Here is a 12,638-nt window from a genome sequence, read left to right as displayed (position 1 = left end):
TTCAACCAATCATCGACAGCAGCGACTGATTTGGGCGGGTCCCTAACAGAAGCGACAGACTGGCTCAGCGGCCATTGAAGCATCTTTATCTTCATAAGGACAAGCAGAGATTTTTTTGTACATCTGCGGGGTCCTGCGGACTGAAGCCATGGTCTATCATTCTCTCGCCCTGCCGATGATCTGCTTCACCACGTTATGGGCGTTGGTGGGGGTCGTAGCTCCGTTTTTAGTGCCCAAAGGACCCAATCGGGGGTAGGTGGTGTAACTGCTTTTAATTGGATACAATTAACGACATCATTTTGCGTTCCCTTTCATTTGACAGTGTTATTATTATACTTTGTAACTATAATTGTATTTTTTTTGCTGTTAGTGTTTTCGCTGTGTCGGTCGGAAAGAATCTTTAGACATATGCGACGCGCGCGAGCGTGCTCCTGATCCTCTTCTGGTGATGGAGGCCCAGCGTCATCCACGAAACAGTCATTCAGCTATCCCTCCATACACACACACACACACACACACACTACTAGTAATTTCAAAGGTCGAGTCGGCAGGGATAATGTGGGCTCGTTTGGACAAAAGTCATTCTGATGGTTTTATTTGTAAAAAGCAGAGTACGGGGAAGATTGTAAGTCGTGGAGTCAGGGCCAGTCTCCTTGAAAAACTGCGTGATTACAATATTTCTATCGTTTGTGCATTAATGTCCAGTATTGCTCAGTATGTGACTCGGGATCTAATATTACAGTTTTTTACAGACGCTAGGACACATTTCTCAATACTTAGGTCACTTTTGCAAAACTCCTCACACAGTGAGCACAACAGAAGTCTATGTGGGCTAAACTGAGGATCAGTTATCATTGTTTTGGCACAAAATGCATTCAATGACTACATCTCTCAAATTTCATGAATTATTTTCTCACTCAGACACAACAACTGCCAAAAATCTTTGTACAGGACATTTTGCATGTACTTACATACTGTTTTCAAAACTGTTAAACTTATGGTCAAAACAATAACATAATGCAAAACTGAATAAGACAGCAAAATTCAACAGCAATATTTTATTGAAACATATTTTAAATCTAAAAATGCAGTTTAACCAGCTGATTCTCATTGTAGATGAACATCTACACAGGTGTTACTCCTTCAATTTCATTACAAAAGGAGACAACTGCTGAATAGGTTTGTTTTGTGATGTAAACATGGACCCAGCCAGAAATGGAGTCTCTTTTCCTCCCACCTTACTCTCCATTCCTCAACCCCATAGAGGAATTCTTTTCCTCATGGCGGTGGAAGGTTTACGACCATCATCCACATGATCAAATGTCCCTCCTGGATGCAATGAATGCTGGATGCCTGGAGATATCAGCAGAAGATTGCCAGGGATGGATCAGGCATGCCAGAAGATTCTTTCCTAGGTGTATTGCCCTAGATGACATAAGATGTGATGTGGATGAGAACCTGTGGCCAAATGGAGAAGACCGAGTAGATTAGCATTACTATTGTATGTGTATCAGTGGATGGTGTGTATACAAATTCTTGTATTTTGGGATTACTTAGTGAAAAAAAATAAAAATACATAAACAAATATTAACGAATTCTGCATGATGCCTGATTCATTCCAGTAACATATATTGAAATTATAAACAGAGATGTGTCCTTGTTTTACACAAGAAAACACTGTGTAATGCTCCATGTTGTTAGTGTTTTTTAGGTCATTGTTTTGTGGGTGACAAAGTGTGTTTGTCGGCTGTCAACCTTTGCTAGTGTTCTGGAAGAATGAGTTTATTTGAGACCTGAATAAAGTGTTTTGGTAGTTGTAGTGCATTTTGAATGTGAAATGAACTGCTTTGCCAAGCTGAAGGTCAGTTAGGAGAATTGTGTGAAGAGTTTTGCAAAAGTGACCTAAGTATTGAGAAATGTGTCCTAGCGGCTGTAAAAAACTGTAATAATGTTTGCTTATGAATGTTATAATAGTAAAAGTGGGCACGTGTGACTCTGACTCCTCTGCTCTCTCTGACAGTGTGATTGTCACCAGTCTGATCCTTACAGCGATCTGTTGCTACTTGTTGTAAGTACCTACTTGCTTACTCTTCTTTGGTATGTAGCTGTTGTCATTTTGCATGTTGGCCACTTTGTTAAGTACACCTGCTCAAGGGCTCATTAATGCAGGGATCTAATCATCTAATCACATTCAAGCGACTTAAAGAATTCAGGTATGTAGACTCCTTGCTGAAGCTCAAACTGATCATTAGAATAGATAAGAAAGGTGATTGAAATATGACTTTGAATGGGGAATGGCTGTTGGTGCCAAGCAGCGGTGATCCAGTGAGCAGCAGTAACCTGGGCTAAAATGCCTTGTTGATGCCAGAGATGAGAGGAGAATGGCCAGACTGCTTTGAGCTGATAGGAAGGCAACAGTAACTCAAATAACCACTCGTTACAACTGAGGTGTGCAGAAGCATCTCGTAGCACGCAACACTTTGAAGCTTCAAGCCGATGGATTACAGCAGCAGAAGACCACACCGTTACCACTCCTGCTCTTTTATTTAGCACAAACTCACAAAACATTTTCAAAGGAAGACTGTAAAAACAATGTCTGGTCTAATGAGTCTTAGATTCTGTTGCAGCCTTTGGTTGGTCTGGTCAGAATTTGGCGTAAGGAACGTGAAAGCATGGCTCCACCATGCCTTGTGTCCCCAGTTCAAGTTAGCTGTCGTGTAATGATTTGGGGAAATGGCTTCTGCTACACGCTGGAGCTCAAATCGTCTCAAACTCTTGAACATGACAGTGAGTTGACTGAACTCCAATGGCCTCCACAGTCACCAGATATTAATCCAACAGAGCACCTTTGAGATTTGGAGAGCGAAAGATAGAGATTGTTAGTGAGGTGTAACTAATAAAGGGTGTGATGTTCAACTGTTTGCATGATGTTAAAATTTGGTTATCACATAATTTTCTTACATTGAACGAGAATAAGACCAAAATCATAGTCTTTGGTAGTCACACTCCGCTGGACCAGTTAGCTGATGCCCTTGGCCCTCTCGCTAGCCATCTCTCGCTCACTGTAAGGAACCTTGGAGTGTAAAAAACAGCTTTTGCCAGTTGCGTCACATATCTAAAGCAAAGCCGTTCCTTCCTTTAAAGGACCTTGAAAAGCTTGTCCACGCATTTATCACATCCAGATTGGACTACTGTCCCTCTACTCGGGCCTCCAACACTCTTCTCTTTACCGGCTTCAGTTAATTCAAAATGCAGCTGCACGTCTTTTAACAGGTACAAGAATCTATGAACGCATAATTCCAATTTTAGCCAAACTACATTGGCTCCCTGTTAAATATCGCATAGATTTTAAAATTCTTTTGTTCACTTTTAAAATTCTGAATAATTTAGCGCCCACCTATCTCTCTGAACTACTCCACTTATACAATCCCAACAGAGCACTTAGATCGTCCAATCACAGGCTCTTAGCACAACCTAGGTCTCGAATGAAGTCGAGAGGAGACCGGGCCTTTGCATCCGTGGCACCCAGACTCTGGAATAACCTCCATGTTCATATTCGTACTGCCGAGTCGATCCAGTCTTTTAAATCACGTCTTAAAACGTATCTTTTTACTTTGGCCTTTGATTCTAACTAGTTGGCTGTTTTAGCTTATTGTGTTGTTACCTATTGTTTGTTGTCCTGTTTTATTGTTTGTTTTAATTGTCTCATGTTTTTACTGACTGTGAAGCACTATGGTCAACACTGTTGTTTTAATATGTGCTATATAAATACATTTTGATTTGATTTGATTTGTATTTGCCACAGGATTACTAGCAAATTGAGAATTTTTAGAGGCACAGAGGGGACAGGGTCTTTTTACCTGGCTCTATCTCCAAGGGTAAATTTATGCCAAATACATGACATAAGTTACCATTGGTTTCATAAGAATATGAGACCATGTTATTTATTTTTTTATTTTTTTACTGTAAATAAAATGTTTTTTGTGGCTGTAGCATTTTAGTGACCAACATATGAAGTATGAAGATACACATCAGTGTTTCCTCACACACAGACCAGTTCAGTGACCTGCCCAGGAATGTTGACTGCTGTGGAAATATATTTGGTCACTCACGTTAGATTTTTTTTTTTTTTTTTTACAATTTATCTGTCAGAACAACACTAGCAGGCAGTCCCCTTGCTCTTATTTTGAAAGTTCAGTCACTGCTTACCATTGAGGTCTGGCCCTTCCTGTGTGTTGTTTGTGTGTCTGTTGAACTCTTGCCAGGCTGATATTGTGCCAGTCCTCAGTGTCATTCAGCTGCTTGCCCACTGAGGATCTCACTCCCACAGTCACCCACACTCCAACATCTGGGACTGCAGCTGCACACGTAACTCTTGCTCTACTCTTTAAAATCTGCTCTGTGCTGGAGAGTCACTGTAGTCAGAACCTGCAGCAGGTCATGTGGTGGAAACCCGTGCGTGCTGATACACATGAAGCGAGAAGATCTACAGCTACGTTTTAAAAAGCAACAGTGATGAATAGGTTGTTAATTAAGCAATAATGTTCGTCATAGTTTTCTTCTACAAAAGCAAGATGATAATGCATGAGGACAAAAACTCTGATGAAATGTGTTGACACTTTTGTCAATAAACAAGGTGAAAATGGAGATGAGACCCAGATAGAACCAGTTAAGTTGTGCAGAAAGGCGAGCCAAGTTTGGAAGTGGTCGCCTTGTGCAGTAAGGATAGACGTGCTGTTTGATGTCAAGGAAAATAAGACGCTTTGTAAACCGTGTGAATCAACTCTCACCAATAAAAACACAACAGACTTTTACACTTTTACTCAAATGAATCACCTAAAATCCAACTTTTAACTCGTTATTTCTATCAGCTAACAGCTCCGTGCTGCTTTCATGGGAGGCGAGCGAAATCAAGGAAAATGGATGCTCTCTTCCTTTCTTTCTCTCAAAAGCATTAATTATGCCCAATGGGACATCTGTTTTACATTTTACGAGGAGGATACTTCTGCGTTGGGTTAACAGCATCCCGTGTGTGCTGGAGGTCCTACAAGTTACACACTGATAACAAACCCTGTAAAACAGCGGTCCCCAACCCCCGGGCCTCGGACCGGTATCGGTCCGTGAGTCGTTTGGTACCGGGCCGCAGGGTTTTTATCAGTTTTCAGCGTTATTTTGTTATCGTTTTTATCGTTAACTCGGTTTTCCTGGGTCTTTTCACGTGTGTTAGGAATAAATCTTCTTTTTTTCGGTACCGGTACTAGTTTTATTTGGTTGTATTTATCCGCGACACCTTAAAGGCCGGTCCGTGAAAATAATGTCGGGCATAAACCGGTCCGTGGCGCAAAAAAGGTTGGAGACCGCTGCTGTAAAACATCTGCCACCTGACGAGCTGAGTCACAGCAACGCCATCAGCCAGCTGATTCCTGCTGAGACACGAGTTTTATTTTGTTTTTGTTTTTCCCAAGTGCAATAAGAGAGCGAGAGAGAGCACAAATTGGGGTTTGGTTGAGACAGAAATCAGAAAGCTGAGAAAAGTAACCAGGCTTGTTCTCGTCTGATAGCACAACGAAGGTCAAACTCAAAAAGATATGAACTCTAAAGTGTCCCAGTGTTGTAGATACATATATATGTGTATGCACCTACTGGGGCTGTCCCAAATCTTTCATTTGGCCTTACGTGTCTGTAATTTGTCCATATCTACATTTAAAATACCAGCATACTAATAAGACTACTGAAACACAGGAATGAACCCAGACAGGTAACAAAGACTGAAAGATCTCAGTGCTAGGAAGTATCAGTAATGGCTCAGTTGTTATCCTTGATAAATCTCATAAAGGGTTTGCTGTTTATTGGGGCGATCGTGGCTCAAGAGTTGGGCGTTCGTCTTGTAATCGGAAGGTTGCTGGTTTGAGCCCCAGCTCCGACAGTCTCGGTCGTTGTGTCCTTGGGCAAGACACTTCACCCGTTGCCTACTGGTGGTGGTCAGAGGGCCCGGTGGCGCCAGTGTCCGGCAGCCTCGCCTCTGTCAGTGCGCCCCAGGGTGGCTGTGGCTACACTGTAGCTTGCCATCACCAGTGTGTGAATGGGTGGATGATTGTGTATAGTGTAAAGCGCTTTGGGGACCTTAGGACCAAGTAAAGCGCTATACAAATACAGACCATTTACCATTTTACCATTTACCAAGCTCATGTAGCCTACAGTTGGTGCACAGCTGCAAACTGCTTTGCAACCCGCAGCCTCCCCAATGAATCGGTGTGGAAAAACCAGCAGGTTATGTTGATGGCAGCTCATAGCCAAAACATCTTCATCCCCCTCAGCATGAAATAAAAAGAATTCATAGTTTGTTTGTCTGCAGTCTGTGTGTTTTAATATTTGCATTCATATTTCATCAATGTGTTTGTTGTCTCTGATATCTGCTCTGCGGTTAAGTCCTGCTTCTTCTATCACTGCCTCCAGCTTTGTGTGTAATCACATGGAATGGTCAAAAGAGGTCCCAGAGGAGCGCCGCGCAGCTAAAGTAAATTACAGCAGATGAAAACGACCACAACAGTAACAATATTCTTCTCAGCATAGTGGTCCCGACTGAAATGCTTTATAAAACAAACAGCAGTTTGGCATATACGCAAAGTAACATGGCAATCAGCATTCATTTTCAGGGAACAGCAGTACCCTGCGCTCGTTTGGCTGTGTAGGAGGGCTCTGGTCCTCTGGTCTATCATCAGAAATGTTCAGTTTGAAAGCAGTCGGCGTTTTAAGGGGGATTAAAAAATGGGGATGCAAGGAGAGGTGGGATGTGCATAAATAAGATTATCATTCCACCACTAGAGGGAGCTGGGCACCCTCAGGATAAACCTCCACCAACAACAGCATTCATACTGTAAACATAGCCTGTTTGCACAGTTTTAGCCTGGAAATGATGTACCTGGATCAGCCGTACAGATCTGTTCCACAAATCTCGCTGTGTGTCGTGAGTGTCTGCTGTTCTTTTCCCAAAAATAACAAGCTTATTTACGAAGAGCGTTTAAAAACCTGGACAGATTGGCTTACAGGAAGAAAAATAAAAGCAGAAAAGGTTTTAATCGGTTTATTAAAAGCGCAGTGAACAAACGAGGAGACCTTCTTTTCCATTTCATGTTTCTCTGCATTGATTAGACTCTTCCTTCGCTCAGGCTACAGACTGCTTTCTACAAGTGTCTACAGTTGGCTTCAGCTAATTTATAACCCAGTTTTCTGCCTCTGGCAGAACTTCAGCAGTACTTCAGAAGATACCGGCTACAAATAGAGCACTACAGCCAATCTGTTTTCTTTTTCTTATTTTTGGTATTTTTACTGAAGCCCTGAAATAATAACAGAAAGTGTTTGTGTAAGCTGACACTGATGCAAACTGTGTTGGAGGGTTTCTAACACATTGACATTAAGAGGAGCCAAATTGGAATTTCATCTTTCTTCTGTTTTTCATTATTACTATTATTATGTGGGGCAGTTCTACATCCTGCTTTTAACAGTCAGTCGTTGCCTCGATTCTTTGTCCACATCTTCTGAAGTGTCCTTTTGCTTTCATAAACATAAAAAGTAATTTGGTCGTCTCAGTCGAGACCACTCAGAGAGACTGATTCTTAGACCCTCACCACTCCTTTTTCTTCACCTTTACAAATAAGCATCCTGCTTAAGTTGCTGTGCCTGAATCTTAATCTGCTATTAATCACTTTTTCTAAATTGACTCTATAATAAGTTCCCAGAAGAGCGTCTGACTTAAAGTCCAGTAAAGAGGGATGAAGGTCACACTCCTCTCTCTCATGTCGGTTTTGTATTTTAAAAAGATAGAAATTATGATGGTATTGAATTCCTTGTTTTTCTTGTTAGTAATGATTGGCATAAATAACTGATAACGTTTTATAACAGAATTAGGGCTGTACGATATGACCAAAATCTCATATCCTGATATAAGAATTCTATCGTCCGATAACGATATAAATCACAAAAATGTAACATTTTCTGTGAATCTCGGGCAGCTCGACTCGCGTGAAGTGTTTCCAGCTGGGCGTCGTGTACCTGGAAACGAGTGTTTTAACAGATGCATGAAACGATACATTTTTAGACATAAGTTGTAACAGCCGCCGTTTTCTTTGTGAGTATTTATTACACGGCGTGCTGCGGGGAAAGCCTGTTCTAACGTTTGAGTCTAAGGTTTATTTTTTAGCACCTGACGGCTCTTTTTGGCTTCTCATCCATAAACACTCTGCATCTTTCACGTCATTCAGTTTATTTTGAAAAGTCTCAACAGGATCTTGAGCTTTATTGTGAAAGGTTTATGTGGAAAATAAACAAGCGGACACGCGAAGGTTTTACCGTCGTTGTTGCTAACGACAACGCATAAAAACAGGCGCTTGTCCGTCTGTAGTGTGGTTATATTAAATATAAGAGAAAGAGAGAACTTTAAGAAATTAATGTAGCCACTACAGTGACCATCAAAACCATGAAAAAATATTGCAGTTTATTTTGCGACACCATAAAACAAACGATAGCGTAAAATGAAACGATAGACGTTTTTATATCGTTATATCGAACAGCCCTAAACAAAATCTTTCTTTTTTTTTAAAGTTGCTTCATTTGGAATCAGATTTTTTTTTTCCTGCTGTACGATCGAATGGTACCGTGACCTGGTTACCACCATGATAAATGCACCCATGTTCTTTCACCACACTGACGGTGCTTTGTCATTTATCTGCTCTCTCTCACTTTCTCTTTCTAGTTGGTTGATAGCCATTCTGGCCCAGACCAACCCTCTGTTTGGTCCTCAGCTCAAGAATGAAACTATATGGTACCTGCGCTACTTCTGGGAGTAAACGGGGTAAGTTTGGCCGAGCAGGACCTCAGAGGCGATGTTGAGGTTTAAATTTATCATCTTAAATGTTTATATGCTGATTATATTGCTTTATAAGAAAGGCCTAACTCTGAGTACACTCTGTGCCAAAAGTGCTGACAGGAAACTACATGCTTTTGCAGAGCGTGCTTTTGCAGCTAGAAAGTGAAACCAACTAGGCTGTTTGATCGAAATTTAAAGTGTGGTGTGACGTAGAGAACAAGTATATTAATACTTAGGCTTCCGTTTGTGCTTCAGACCTTGGGTTGTGTGTTTGGTGTTCAGGTCTCCATATCCCGGATATGTAAAATAAAGATCATTTTTAAAGTAAAAGGACCACTTCTGAGCTGTGTCTTTTTGGCCGTAAAGAATACAAAAGAAACGGGGATTTAATACTTGGTGCCAGTGACCCGGATTCTTGTGCGGCTGAGGGGACTAATTTGGACTCTAAAAGAGTATAGGTAAGCGCAAGCCTGTTGAAAATTGTGCACATTGGATGAATTCTAAATTAGTTGTCCACCAAATTGATGATTGTTACCGTTAAATGGCTCAGTAGTGGAAATTAAACTTAATTATAAAATCTGTTAAGTAGATTTCAGGAGACATGTCCATGATATGATGACAGACTCTAAGCAAAGAGGGTAACTGGCTCACTGAATGTCAGTCCAACACAAGAAATTGGCATTAGCACCATTTTCCTGTCTCCACTATAAACAGCTACAAATAACTACTTAAAAAAATACATTTATTTAGTTATTTATAATGAGATTACCTGTACATAACACAGAACGTCTTGTTAGAATATCTGACCATTTACCATTATAATAGTAATCTCTGCCAGACAGAAGTTCAGTCTAAAGACTACTTAAGGTGGCTTTTTTAAGAGGCTGCCCCACAGCCTAGTATAAGATATATAAGGATTATTTTGAGCATAATCATGCAAAGCTAGTCTAGATGACTCCATGCGTTATCCAAAGGCAGCACGGTGGTGCACAAACATGCATGCTGGGTGTAGTACAGTCCAGGAATAAAAGTGTGGAACTGGAACTGAGCTTAATAGGTCACTTTTATTTATATAAAATCTCAAATTGTTTATATAACTGTTTCTTTTCCTCATAATTTTTTGAGGGGTGTCACCTGGTCGTATGTAATGTCCTGCTGTTACCAGAAGGTGGCAGTTGAGGACTGCTCGGATATGATAAGCGACTGTAATTATGCTTGAAATGCCCATCCCTGGTAAAAATTAAATACAGTCTGTACAGTCGCTGCAGAATCACAGATCTTTTTAAGTACACCCACACACTGAACATCACCCTTCAAAACAAAAGCTCACTGCTGATTTTTTTTTTTTTGTCATAAAATGACCATTACTGAGTAAAAGCAGTGGCTGTTCATAAATGTTTACTGTGGGAAAATGACTTTAAGTGTAATCAAATCAATGAATTGGATGAATTACGGGGTAAGAAATACACAGGTTTTTATGTAGAGACCTTTTGCTACATATCACCATGTGCATGTGTCGTATATGTGGACCTTTAAGAGTTTAAATGAATGGTTATTTCATAGCTGTGTGGAATCATTTTATGTTTCGACGAAAAAAACCAAGCCGTTACCATTATTACAAATTATTGAGAAGAAACCTGAGAGCTGTTTTGTTTTTCTGTATTTCCTTTTCTGCCACTCGGTACCATCAGTTCCTGCGCCTTCATTTGTTCTTCGCAAATTAAAAAAAGAAAAGAGGGAAAAAAAGCTCAGTTTTTCAGTTTTAGAGCACAGCGGGGGGAAGAAGAGGAAAAAAAGCTCACTACTAAACAGCCCCTGGGGACAGAGGTGGCATTCAGGCGTGAATATTTATCAACTCCACGGAAATATGAGCCGGGTGAAATAGAAAATAAGGGCACTTTTATGAATTTTCAGAGGACATGTTTGCCACACGAGTCCCCTGATGCTTTTGGTCACGCAGCGCTGACAATATTTGAAAGAGGCTGTTCGGGGTGGGAGTATTGTTGGCTACAACAAACACGCTGGTTCGATTCACGCCTTAAGATGACATATTTGTGATTATGCTGAAATGTTTGCTTTCCTTTCTGTTGCAGGGCCGCGCGACGTGATGCCTCTCATCTTTCCTGTCCTCTGGTTTGCTCGCCTTTAGTTTCGGCATGTCCTCAAACACCCGAGCAGCCTGCAGAATGAGTGGATTCATTTTGTTTTGCCACCTTGTTTTTTGTAACCTTGAGGAATCTTAAGAATAATAAGAGTTTTTAAAAAAAGCTGAATTCATCCTGTGACTCCAGAACAAACCAAGATGAGGAAAGTGAAGCGTAACAACACCCCCTACCCCCCCCTATTCCCCCCACTTGAAATGTGCAATCCTTTAGTTGAGTTTCCGTGTACATATTTTCTTTTTGCGTTGCTGCCATCGTCAGCGAGGAACATGGATTTCTGTGTCTATTTATTTTGGCTCGCTGACACTGATGTAAGCCCGGTGTAATCACCTCAGTGTCCGCGAGGTCCTGTTATATAAGTGTTGTTACCCGTGATGTAATGGGGTGCGAGTGTGAGCGCGTGTGCGAGCGTGTGAAGAGTTCATTAATGTGGGCGCTTGGACCGCGGCCACGAGAATCTCCTGAAAGCACGTAAAAAAAAAAAATGAGAAAAAAAAAAATAAGCAGAGAGCGATTCCTTCCACTTTGGGGGCACTTCAGCGTGAAACTCCCTCCCACATTCCCTCGTGCTCCGCACCACGGAGGTCCTCGTTGCCATGGTGATCTCATCGCCCAATTCATCCCCTCTTCACTTGACCCCTTTTGATGAAATCCTGCCCAATTCTCGCCTGCCTGTGTACAGATGTACTGTAGGTTGTACTGTAGGGACGTGTTTTTGGAGCGAAGCTGCAGATAGATTGGGTGTTAACATCTGCTATTTTTAAAATGTACCTTCAAACAGCGCTTTCACCGCGTTCCTCATTTTAACTTTAGCAAATGAACTCAGACTCTCGGGAGCTTTTAGAAAACAAAGCGATGAAAAAGTGCGTTATTAAAATAAGATGTGAAGAAACCTGCAGCATTGTAACCTCTGATAGGCTGAATATGATTTTTTTTTTCCTAATTCAAAGGAGAACAATGCCTGTGCATGCATCACTAATTCTTGTTTGGGGAAATAATGACAAGTGCTCTGAATTTATTTTAATATAAGAAGTCTTATCATTGCAGTTATTGGTTATTTATCTTATTTCATCTGCAGTCCCTGCCCTTATAATCGCACACAGAAAAAAAAGCATGTACACAATAAAACACCCCCCAAAATTAGTTCATTGCACCTTACCAGCCACTGCCACAATTACACCTCCCCTCTCCAAACCTCGAGCACCCGTCCTTCCCTCCTCCCTGGAACTCGCCCTCCCTGTCCTCTTCTCTGAAACCGCTTTGCTTCAGCCAAAAAGAATCCAAATCAAAATACAGCTACTTTTTAGAAAGACCAAATTGTGTTCTGTCTTTCCCCCCCTCCCATCCCTCCCTTGCCTTTTTCTGTAGTTGTGGTGGTGGTGGTGTGAGTCTAAAATCGGATGTGTAACAATGTGTGCATTACAGCAGTTTACACATGCAGAGCCCCGTGTCAGTGGAGTGCAATTACACTTGATTACACTCTTAAAGTAGCCTTTGCTCACCAGTAAAGTTTGTTGTAGTTGGTATTTAGTTTCTCTGCAAGTAAACCAGAGTGTGTAAACAAACATCACATGGACTCCCAAGTAGCTCACTTATTCGACAAAGTTTTG

The 12,638-nt window shown here is 41.2% G+C and overlaps 1 protein-coding gene across 1 annotated transcript; it reads left to right on the top strand.

Moving 5' to 3' along the window:
• Positions 1–43: 43 nt before the first annotated feature.
• On the top strand, positions 44–11,203 carry atp6v0e2 (ATPase H+ transporting V0 subunit e2). The gene is made up of 4 exons (XM_006806146.3): positions 44–252; positions 2,021–2,068; positions 8,753–8,851; positions 10,960–11,203. The coding sequence occupies exons 1-3, from the start codon at positions 149–151 to the stop codon at positions 8,844–8,846; spliced, it is 246 nt and encodes an 81-aa protein (XP_006806209.1). The 5' UTR covers positions 44–148; the 3' UTR covers positions 8,847–8,851; positions 10,960–11,203.
• Positions 11,204–12,638: the final 1,435 nt, after the last annotated feature.

This window comes from Neolamprologus brichardi, chromosome 6 (assembly GCF_056152115.1).
Source record: "Neolamprologus brichardi isolate AB-2024 chromosome 6, ASM5615211v1, whole genome shotgun sequence".
In the NCBI taxonomy this organism is placed as follows: domain Eukaryota; kingdom Metazoa; phylum Chordata; class Actinopteri; order Cichliformes; family Cichlidae; genus Neolamprologus; species Neolamprologus brichardi.
The sequence above is the reverse complement of the archived record's forward strand: the minus strand, read 5'-3'. Positions and strand labels throughout refer to the sequence as shown.